Source organism: Charadrius vociferus, unplaced genomic scaffold (assembly GCF_000708025.1).
Source record: "Charadrius vociferus isolate BGI_N301 unplaced genomic scaffold, ASM70802v2 scaffold878, whole genome shotgun sequence".
In the NCBI taxonomy this organism is placed as follows: domain Eukaryota; kingdom Metazoa; phylum Chordata; class Aves; order Charadriiformes; family Charadriidae; genus Charadrius; species Charadrius vociferus.
The window spans coordinates 16,824-28,662 of record NW_009649475.1 but is presented as its reverse complement, the minus strand read 5'-3'; the positions used below and the strand labels follow the sequence as shown (position 1 = coordinate 28,662).

At 41.1% G+C, this 11,839-nt stretch overlaps 1 protein-coding gene across 1 annotated transcript in view; it reads left to right on the top strand.

Annotated features, from left to right (window-relative positions):
• The first annotated feature begins 210 nt into the window (after positions 1-210).
• The window catches only part of LOC104290752 (protein fem-1 homolog C-like), a 20,630-nt gene continuing 9,001 nt past the window's right edge, over positions 211-11,839 (top strand). Inside the window, exon 1 of the mRNA XM_009889900.1 lies at positions 211-754. Coding sequence (XP_009888202.1) covers positions 211-754 — 544 coding nt within the window. The remainder of the gene's footprint in view (positions 755-11,839) is intronic.

The following is an 11,839-nucleotide window of genomic DNA, read 5'->3' as shown; positions in this document are numbered from 1 at the left end:
AAATATTCAGAATTATTTTCTTTTGCAGAGTTATCAAGTGCAGCCTGTGCTTTGTCAGGACCTCGTTCAGAGTCTCCATGTTGTCCCATCTGCCTGATTTGAGAAAAAGTTTGGGATGCTCTGTTTGGGCTGTGTGTTTCTAATAAGCTTTTGTTTGTGACTCTGAAAAAGGCAGGTGTGTATCATTCAAGAAATAAAGGTACAGACTAAATGGATCTAAAGACAGCAGTGTTCAATGCAGCTCGTGATGGCAAGCTGCGTCTCCTTTCCAAGTTACTGGCAAGCAAAACTGGAGAAGAGGTGGCCTTACTAATGTCAGAAAAAACCAATGGTGCCACACCACTTCTGATGGCAGCCCGTTATGGGCATGTTGACATGGTGGAATACTTGTTGGACTGTTGCTCTGCTTCTATAGAAATTGGTGGTTCGGTTAATTTTGATGGTGAGACCATTGAGGGAGCTCCGCCATTATGGGCAGCATCAGCTGCTGGCCATTTGAAGGTGGTTCAGTGTCTGTTAGATCATGGTGCATCTGTCAACAACACAACTCTAACAAATTCAACTCCGCTTAGAGCTGCCTGTTTTGATGGTCACCTGGAAATAGTAAAATATCTTGTGGAGCACAAAGCAGACTTGGAAGTATCAAACCGTCATGGGCATACATGCTTAATGATCTCATGTTACAAAGGCCATAAAGAAATTGCTCAGTATTTACTTGAAAAAGGAGCTGATGTTAACAGAAAAAGTGTTAAAGGTAAGTTCATTGTTTCATTTTTCCTTGTAGTAAATAGGGGTGAAGTTACTCGTGTTCTTTAGGAGACTGACATACAAAAATATTCTTCTAGTCTCATAATGTGAATGTTTTTTCCATTAAGAGATGAAGTGTATTTAGCTATGTTTTTACAAGTTTTTTCAGCATACTCCTTTAATACTGACTATAAAATGGAATTCCAAATTGATACATTTTAATCTAAAAACTTTGCATCTATGCATGTGCAAAAAGCTAATCAACTTTTGCTGAGAACTCCTATTTGTAGCAGGTTTGTGTAGTAATAAATATATGAGTATATATTGTGTAAAATTTAGGATGTTTTTCATACTGTTTCTTAACAAACCAAATATGGTATACATGAAACTCACCTGTGCCACTAAAACTAGAATAGGGAAAGATGCATAAAGGAAAAGAATTCTTTTCTACATTGGAAATGAATAATCACTTTGCTCCTCTCCCTCAAATTCTTGAATCCTTTTGGACCTTTTTCAATGTTAGTAAACAAAAATGTATTTTAGAATTAAGGAAATGAAACTTCGTGTGACTATGATCACAACAAAGAATTCCAGTTGTGCACAGATCATGAAGGACATCTGTTTGCCTCTGTTTACAATTATTGGTCAAAGTGAAGACTAACGTCCTTTTTGCTGTGATCATACTTATGTGGACCTCTTATTCTAATTCCTGGCTTTTTGTTACATCTCAAACTTGTGATATGATATTGGCCTAAAAAGTGTATTGATTATTGTGGTTATGGTTAACTTTTTAGCTCATTGAGCCAGGATTGTGTCTCAGCAGCTTATTTTTTTTTTTATATGTGTTATTAATAATAAATCTGCTAATAAATCTTTCTGTAGCATAATACTTCAGTTGCCCTTTTCTGGCAAATTAAATTGTTGACAGTATAATATACTTCAAGTATATTTTGACAGAAAATCCTGTAGTGCCGAGCTTACTGCACAGTATTGTTAAATGCCAAATATGAGAGTAATCTCTTTGAAAAAGCTGTTCAGTTACGTATGCTTTTTTTTCTGCAAGTCACAGAGTTACATGGGTTTAATATAAAGAAAGCTAAACTAAAAATTTGTCATAGAGGTGGGCAGAGCAAAGTAAATCTTTCTTTATAAGGTTTTAAGGTTGCCTATGAATCATGGACTTGTGATGGGATTAAAATGTCATGTTTCTGGACTGCATTCTCGGAATAACAAGCTAAATATAAAAGATACATTATTTTTAGTTTAAAACTCATCCCTTTGTATGTGTTATGGGTTTACACACACTGGCCACCATAATAGGATCTGACCCTAGGATCCTGCTGAGAACGCAATGTTTCAGTGTAGGTTTCCAATTACTTTATTAGTTCTTAGCTTACAGCTCAAGCTGGGTGCCTCTGGAGAGGGACCCCTACCCCAATTCACACCTCTCAATTATACCCGTACCACCCATCATCCGATCCCCAAGTCCAATCACTTAATTCTGGTTTGTGGTTTCTTGATTTCTTATTGGTTTTCACTGTCACTGGGCTGGTCGTCTTCTGAAGTTACTTCATTCCCTTGGAATTGTGTCTTTGGTCCTTATCTTCTTAATTCCTCTTGTATCTGCTGGATTCAGCTAGTTTTTTGTTAGCAGTATTAGTTTTATCAAAAAGTTTACTCTTGGTCAGCTCTTGTAGCCTAAGGCTTCCAACTACTTTAGCTGCTAATGCTAAATAAGACTATTCAGAGAAGAATATAGTTAATTAAGTTTCTAATATAACAATATGGTAGGTATGAACAGAGCAGAGCTGCTAAATACCTGATGCAACAGGGAAAAAAAAAAATAAATCTGTGGATCTCTTATTCCTCATTTTTGTGTCAGTGGAGTAGGCTTTAATTTACTCATCCTTATTCACTTTACTAGTGCATTAATTTTACTAGGGTATTAATTTTATTTTTATTTCTTGTTTAAATGACTGAATGGCAGCTGTGCACTCCTGAGGATTTTCTCACTGGTCTCATTTTTTTAATCTTCGTTCCTTCTGCTCTCTGCTTCCTTCAGTTTGTATGACTTGCAACTTAAGCACACGAGCAAAACTTCCTAAGGTATTAACTGATCCTTATTTTTTAATAATAATTAAAAATTATGTTTGATATCAGACAGTTTATCAAACAAAAATTAATAATTAAAATCATTCTTCTTTTAAGTCACTTCATAGAGAGGGCTAATGATCTGACTGTAACCAGGAATATGCATTCTCCAGAAACCCACAACGCCTGAGAAGGCTTGTGTTTACTTTTTGTTAGTGGGTTGGGACATAGCTGTTATTTTATTAATCATGTCCATTGGGATCTGATGATGCCCATCTTGCCACTTAATTCCTAAAAACTGGATCTCTAGTGCAGGTCCCTTGACCTTACCTTGTTTGATGGCAAAACTGGCTTCCAAAAGGATTTGAATTACCTTCTCCCCTTTCTCGAAAACTTCTGCTGTATTACCCCACACAATGATGTCATCGATGTATTGTAGGTGTTTTGGAGCTCCACCCTTCTCCAGTGCAGTCTGGATCAGTCCATGGCAAATAGTAGGGCTGTGTTTCCACCCCTGGGGCAGTCGATTCCAGGTGTACTGGACACCCCTCCAGGTGAAAGCAAACTGTGGCCTGCACTCTGCTGCTAAAGGAATAGAGAAAAAGGCATTAGCAATGTCAATTGTAGCATGCCATTTGGCTGCCTTTGACTCCAGTTCATACTGAAGTTCTAGCATGTCCGGCATGGCAGGACTCGGTGGTGGTATTACTTCATTCAGGCCACAATAGTCTACTGTTAATCTACAGTCTCCCTCAGATTTTCGCACTGGCCATATAGGGCTGTTAAAGGGTGAGCGAGTCTTGCGGATCGCTCCTTGGTTCTCTAGCTGTCGAATCAGGTTATGGATGGGAATCAGGGAGTCTTGGTTGGTGCAATACTGTCATCGATGCACTGTGGCAGTAGCAACTGGCACTTGCTGATCTTTAACCCTTAGCAGTCCTACAACAGAAGGGTCATCTGAAAGACCGGGTAAGGTAGACAGCTGTGTAATGTCCTCAGTCTCTACAGCTGCTATACCAGAAGCCCTCCAATACCCTTCTGGGTCTTTGAAATACCCTTTCTTGAGGTAGTCTATGCCAAGGATGCGCAGAGCATCTGGGCCATTCCCAATGTGGTTGCTTCTCCCATTTATTCCCAGTTAGACTCATTTCAACCTCTGATACCATCAGTTCTTGAGACACCCCCCCCCCACTCCGGAAATAGTGACAGTTTCTGCCCCTTTGATTCGATGGCAATAGGGTACACTGTGCACCAGCATCCACTAGGGCTTTATACTTCTGTGGCTCTAACGTGCCAGGCCATCAAATCCACACAGTCCAATAAATTTGGTTGTCCCTCTCCTCCTCCAGGCTGGAGGCAGGGCCCCTCTAATGTTGAGCATAGTACCTGCTATTAGCAGATGTATTCCTGCCTGGATCCTAGGATTGCCCACCGTAGGCCGCAGCAGCCTTCCTCCTGTAAGAATTCTTTCTTCTATCTGTTTTGCCTTGCAACTCAAGCACCCGTGCCTGTAGGGCTGAGGTAGGTTGTCCATCCCACTTTTTCATGTCCTCTACATAGTCGCAGAGACAAAGCCACAGGATATCTCGGAGCACGTTCTGTCTCTCTTGAGCTCGTCTCGTAGGAGGGTCTTTTCTCCTAATGGCTGCTACGTGGGTCCATTGAGGGGAAGAGTGCGATTCTTCCTCCATCCCAGACAGTTTATCAAACAATTTCTCATTTTTCTTAGCCACGTTCTTGTTTTGCTCATTCATTTTCTTAGTCATATTCTTGTTTTGCTCAGCCATTCTTTTGGTCATTTTCTCAATCATTTTCTTGCTTTTCTCAGCCATTTTCTCATTTTTCTCAGCCATTTTTTTCCACTGCTGCCACAGTGAGGGGATGAGACTGTCTTCATACTGTCGTACCTTGTTAGCCACTTCATTTACAGTTGGTGTGTCAGCATCAGATCCTCCCCAGACCATTGTAACAATGTGTGGGAATACATTGATGGTGCATGTCTGACTGAACTTGGGCAGGACGCAGGAACAACCATGAAACCACGCATGAAAGGCAAAGAACAAATTTAATCTCAATATCTCGTGAATCAGGGAATCTCCAAAGCAGCACCCGGGCAGAGGCATGCAAGCAGGGGATGCAGGCACCACAGAGCACGAGAAAGTCTTCGTTAGCAGGAGCATGTGAGCTCAGACTTGCTGTTCTTGCCTGTTTTTCAAGGGTTCAAGCAGGCATAGTTTTTCACTGTGCTTTGATCTTCTTCAACAACAAGGCAGTGATCTCATGTATGCTAGATAAGGTGTCCCTGAGTCCATCCCAGGCTTACATTATCTAAGTGCAGATGTTCTGCTTGCGAGTACACAAGGATGAACAACAATTAGTGTGATATGTGTTATCCAGCACCCCAGATGCGAGTCACTCGAGTGTGTTCACAATCCTCCTTGCCAATCTTCCGTTACTTTCCCACAGTGCACTCTGCACAAACTTCCTCAGCAAAATCATTTGCATGGCATTTCATCAGGGTCTGCATTTACTCACCAGTCACCTCTCGCACAGCCTGTTTTCTCTCTCTCTACCTCTTTCCATGCTGGTCCATTTGCTCGGATGGCATTTGATATCATCCTTAAAGGGATACCTGCCCTTTACTGCTGACACCAGTCACTTCCAGAGACTGAAAGTGTTTGTCTTTCTCCCAGTCCCTTTATTGATACCTCCATCCCTGGCCAGGTTTCCCAACTGCCTAGCTTCTCTGCCATCTAAGTCTATGGTATCAGCCCCGTTGTCCCAGCATCAGAGCAACCAGGATATAAGCGTCTCACCTTCATTGATGACTAAAATCCTTCCTCATATTTTGCAAATCTTTCATAGAGATTCAACATCTTTGTTGTGGACATGGACAGTGGGGTCGAGTGCACCCTCAGCAAGTTTGCTGATGATACCAAGCTGTGTGGCGAGGTAGACATGCTGGAGGGGAGGGATGCCATCCAGAGGGACCTGGACAGGCTGGAGAGGTGGGCCCAAGCCAACCTCATGCAGTTCAACAAGGCCAAGTGCAAGGTCCTGCACGTGGGTCGGGGCAATCCCAAGCACAAATACAGGCTCGGTGGGCTATGGCTGGAGAGCAGCGCTGAGGAAAAGGACCTGGGTGTGCTGATTGACCAGAAACTCAGCATGAGTCAGCAATGTGCAATCGCAGCCCAGAAGGCCAACCATATCCTGGGCTGCATCAAAAGAACTGTGGCCAGCAGGTCCAGGGAGGTGATTCTGCCTCTCTGCTCCACTCTCGTGAGACCCCACCTGGAGTCCTGCGTCCAGCTCTGGGGCTGCCAACATAAGAAGGACATGGACTGCTGGAACAAGTCCAGAGGAGAGCCACGAAGATGATCAGAGGGCTGAACCACCTCTCCTATGAAGACAGGGTGAGACAGTTGGGGTTGTTCATCCTGGAGAAGAGAAGACTCCGGGGAGACCTTATAGCAGCCTTCCAGTAGTTCAAGGGGGCCTACAAGAAAGACGAGGAGTGACTCTTTATCAGGGAGTGTAGTGATAGAACAAAGGATAACGGCTTTAAACTTGAAGAGTGTAGATTTAGACTAGATATAACGAAGAAATTTTTCGCTATGAGGGTGGTGAGGCACTGGAACAGGCTGCCCAGGGAAGTTGTGGTTGCCCCATCCCTGGAGGTATTCAAAGCCAGCTTGGATGGGGCTTTGAGTAACCTGATCTAGTGGAAGGTGTCCCTGCCCATAGCAGGGGAATTCGAACTAGATGTTCTTCAAGGACCTTTCCGACTCAAACCATTCTATGATTCTGTGATTCTGTGATTCAAGATGGAAGGATGATTCCCCATACATTCTTGAGTAGTTCTGAAAAATACATTTTCTACTCTCTGCTTAGCAGACCTGAAAGGGATTAATGATGGCAACAGTCTTAGTGAGAAATGGGTCAGAGGCATCCTGGGTGCAACACCATAGACTTCACTAGTTCTGATTTTCTTATAAAGGAATTATGCTGTTCAGATAGGGGGATTGGCTTTTGCCAGTACAGGCGGGACAGTGACTTGTGCCGTTGCAGTCTGCAGTGTGGCTTTCAGCACAGGCTTTGGAGTGGCCTGTGCTGTGTCATATTATACACAAAGACCAAATAAACCATGCAACACATATGGCAGGTTAAGCAGCATTGCATCATTTAACTTCAAACAAAACTCTTCAAAGGCATGATAAAACTTTTTGCTTAAGAACAACATGATGTGAACGGTCTGTTTTAATTTCTGAGCAAACTGGAATTCTAACTATTCAGGCAAACTATCAGAGCCCTGGTCGAGCCCTGCTTGCGCCAATAAATCTGTCATGATTTGGGCCGGACTGGCCACTGAGACAAATGACAGTAATTTTAAGTAATAAGTCTCTTCAAGCAGAGGAGGGAGAGAGAGAGAAAGAGACTTATGAGTTTAGAAGAAAACGAAATTAATGAAATATTAATAATAAAATAATAAAAAGGAAATAATGAAATATATACAAGTTATACAAAACTGCATCAAGGTCCTGGGATAAAGATCATGTCACCAGCTGACACTGGGAAAGCCACAGGCTGGACTCAGCGACAGACAGGAACTGGATTCTGGATTTGGATTCAGGAATGCACGGATTGGGATCAAAGGCAGACAAAAATACAGAGTCCTCCTCGGACGCTGGCCATTGAAGAAAGAGGGCTGATCCTTTGATCCCTCAGCTTTTATTCTGAGCATGAAGCGGATGGGATGGAATACCCTGTTGGTCAGTTTTGGGTCACCTGTCCTGTCCTCCCCCCCTCTACGCTTTTCCTATTCCAACCCTCCAATGGGGCAAATAACAAAGTTAGCTGGCGTTGGTTGTTATAGCAATAAGTCTAAGCAAGAGCTGCATACCATTCCTTGCCATAAATTACAGCTAAATTACAGGTTTTATCATTCTGAGAATGATCAGTGTCTCCACAATATGCTGTTAGTTTCAGAGAGTTCAGTCAGGTAGAAGAGGCTTAGCTGTAAAGTAAAATTACTGAACAGAAAATTGGATCTGTTTTACCTCAAACTAGGACAGGCTTTTGATATAGCTGCTGCAGTTATCTAATGTAATTGATCCAGTGCCTAGGAACCAGAGGAATACATACATACCCTGAAGGGGAAGAGATAGTGGTAGAAGTTACCACTCTTCCCATCAAAGGTTAATCATAAAAATCACATAACAGAAATGTCCTTTCTCTAACAAAAGAGATCCTAGGATAAACCTTCTGTTGTTATCACTTTGAGCTCTGATACACATCATAAGGACTTTCTGATCTACACTTAAGCAATGTGACTTTCTTCAAGGTAAAGTTTCAACTCTTGAAGTAAACATGGAGTCTTTTGACTTGTTAAAAGGGTCACGTTTATTTAGTTCTGTTGTCAAATAAGACAAGTTACCCAGTTTTGGGTTTTTTTTGTTCTGCTTTCAACAGTCATACAGTGATTGATAAAATGTTTGTTACTTTTTGTTGCTGTTATGGTTTGAGAGACCCATAACAATTTGTTGTCGTTTAGACAATCATTCTATTACCCGATGACCCCTCCCCGCCCGGGAAGGGGAATTGGGGAAAAGCAAGGAAACCCGTGAGCTGAAGTATAAACAGATTTAATAGAATAAGATTAGATAATTAACATCTGAGATAATTAACAGCACTAAAGAACTGATATTGATCACGATACCAATACAGAATATGCAAAGATTATACTCAGCCAATTATATCAGTAGGAAGCTGTGCACTCCCAGCAGTGGACAGCAAATGTTGGACACTGCGAGCGCTACAGCTTCAGGAAGAGGGGAAGGCCTCAGGAGTCCGGCACCAGGGCACGAAGTTCTCAGGATGGCAGCCATCAAGGGAGAGAGAACTTCGCAGCAAACTTTCTAATTTATAGTGAATGTGACGTTGATGGTATGAAATAATCCTGTTGGCCAGCTCGGGTCAAGTGCCCGGGTCTTGCTCCTCCTCATCCCCACACCTGGCTAGCTTGAAAACACTGAGACCTTGAAACCCCCACACCATAGCTGGCTGTAAAGTAAATATTTTCACAAATTTAGACACTGGAGTCTTCTAAAAGTGCGGTTTTCCCAAGTATTAGAATAGAAATTAGTCCTGTGTCGCTCAAACCAGGACAGTTGCATATTAAGCTCTTTCAGAAAGTGGTTAAATGTGCTTAACTCTGAAAGCGAATGCTTTTTGGATTATATTACTTAATGCTCTGCACTGCAATTTGTAGATATTTTGTGTGTGATGTTATGTGAAACTGAACTTCAGTACGAATGCCTATAAATAAAATAACGAAAGAAGGTACAGGTTAAAGGAATAAATTATTGAATTTCAAATGCAAAAAATAGTTCCTGTTGAAATGAAATGATTGACAACATTTTATACATCATTGCTACTTTGTATTATTAATCTTCATAATATGAGTTATCATTAAGTACTTTTCTGACCAAGGGAACAATTATTACGTTACAGAACATGAAACAACTTGTTGAGGTTAACAGTTCTTTGCAATTTTTACTTAATTTATTTTTAAAAGGAAGGCATACCTTTAATTTTTCTTTGTCATGTATGCTAAGTGTGAAGATGTAAAACAGTTTTCTTTTGCACTGCCTATATCTGTATGTATGTATCAATAATTTTTTTCAAAAATCAGTAAAGCTGCTAGAGGACTTATTTCCTTCAAGTGCTCTACTTAAAAAAAAAATAATAAAAATTCAGTTTTTTATGAACAACTTCACTTTATGAAGGTGATGAATTTCTTCTGTGAGGCTGCAAAAATATATACACGTGGTTTATTTTAAACATATGAAGAAAAAAATTATTTAATCTGAAGGATTGACCGATGTGTAAAGTTCAGCGGCTAAGTGTGTATTTTCAGGAAGAGATCTTTGGTATGATATCACACTGCTATCATATTTTAAAAGATCAAATTTTAAATTTAAAAAGTTTTGCTATCCAGAAATTTGATTAAGCATTTTGCAAATTTTAGGAAGTGGATGTAGTTAATATTGTTATAAATCAAGCCAAATCACTTTGTGTCACTTCTTCACTTTCTTTCCCTCCCCCGTGTCACAAGCTACCAGCCTATGTGAAGAATAATTTGTTTCTGACATAGAAAGACACAACCTCATTAGACACACCTCCCTAGGGCTATAATGAAAGATTGAAACATGAAACTATGACATCAGTTTAACATATTTTTCCCTAATGTGTCTTTGTGAGATTTGGATTATTCCATTTTGGTTTTAATTAATTTTGTTTGGTACTACAAATAGTAGAGTTTTATATAGATAGAAAACAGTATTAACAATGCAATATACTGCAATATAACAGTACCTTCTCCAGCCGAGAAGTGCTATGACTGGCATAATATTTCCAGTTCAATTTTGTTCTTGTGCAAGAATGAGAATTTTCTCATGTTGTTGTAATATTAGCTAGCTTCTACATGGGATCAAATTCCAGCATTAGAAATGGATTAAGAAAATTTAATGAAGTCTGCTTTGAAATAATCATCCTTAAGTTAAAGAATGCTTAAAAAAAAAAATGACCAATATCTCTGTATATATTTCTCATAGCTGTTTATCAAAGAAGATGACTTTCAAAGGGCATCTGCTTCTTTTCAGCCTATTTCCTCTTTAATACAGCGGTAGATATAATGTTGACTTTAATTTCTTACTAAAGAAATAATTTGTTACAAAAATTGGATTGACTGCAGAATTGCATAGATAGTGTTCAGGCACTGTTTATTCCTGTCACTATAGACAATATAGTATTTTTGAAGTGGATAACACTACCTGCATAGCTGTGCACAGCTTGATGATCTGTTACATCAAGTAGCCGAGTTGTAGGAAACAGTTAAAAGGCTGCGCAGTATTAGAGGAGCCAAGACGGAGATAGATAGGTGGTTTCATAACCATATTTCTGTAGCAGACACCACTGAGAATGAGGCACCTTGGACCCTGGTGACCCACAAAAACAGGACTCCACTTCAGTCTCCACCCTTCAGCATCACAACCATAAACAGATATGAAGCTTTAACAGCTACAGACACCCAGGAGCAAGGTCTGCAAGGGGAAACTGTACCAGCAGTGCACAGTGGATACGGTAAAAAGAAACGACGAGTGCTAGTAGTGGGTGACTCTTTTAAAGGGCACCGAGACACCTATCTGCCATCCTGATAGGAAGTCATGAGAGGTATGCTGCCTTCTGGGAGCTAAGATCTGAAACATTGTCGAGAGGGTGCCACAACTTGTCAAGAGCACGTACTATTATACACTGTTACTCTTTCATGTGGGCATGAATGACACCGCAAGCCAGAACGTGGGCGGAATTAAGAAAGAGTATAAAGCCCTGAGGGTGTAAGTGAAAAAAATTGTTGCCCAAGTTATCTTTTCCTCTATTTTACCAGTTAGAGTAAAGGGAGCAGCCAGAAATGGACAGAAAATGCGTATCAACTTCTGGCTACGTGCACATTGGCTTTTATGACAATGGGACATCATTCTTTGATGAATATAACCTGTTAGAAGGATGGAATCCACGCATCTAGAAGAGGCAAGGGAATCTTTGGCAGGAGGCTGGCCAACTAGGTGAGGCAGGCTTTAAACTGAAGGACTTGGGGGGTGGGGTCCAAAATGGTAATGCTCATGCCATCTTATCCAACTGGGGAATAAGCCAGGCCAACCAGAGCAGCGAAAAATGTTCCTTAGCTGACTCCCAAGATGAGATCCAGAAGGCCAACCATCTCAAAGGTGTGAATGGCTGTGGTGGATCCTCTTGAACCCTCCAGGGAAACCTGCATGCTCGATTCTGGATGTCATCTCTAAGCATGTGGAGGAAAAGGAGGTTATCGGGAGTGGTCAACATGGATTCACCAAGGGGAAATCATGCTTGACCAATCTGATAGCCTTCTATGATGGCATGACTGGCTGGGTAGATGAGGGGAGAGCAGTGGATGTTTCCT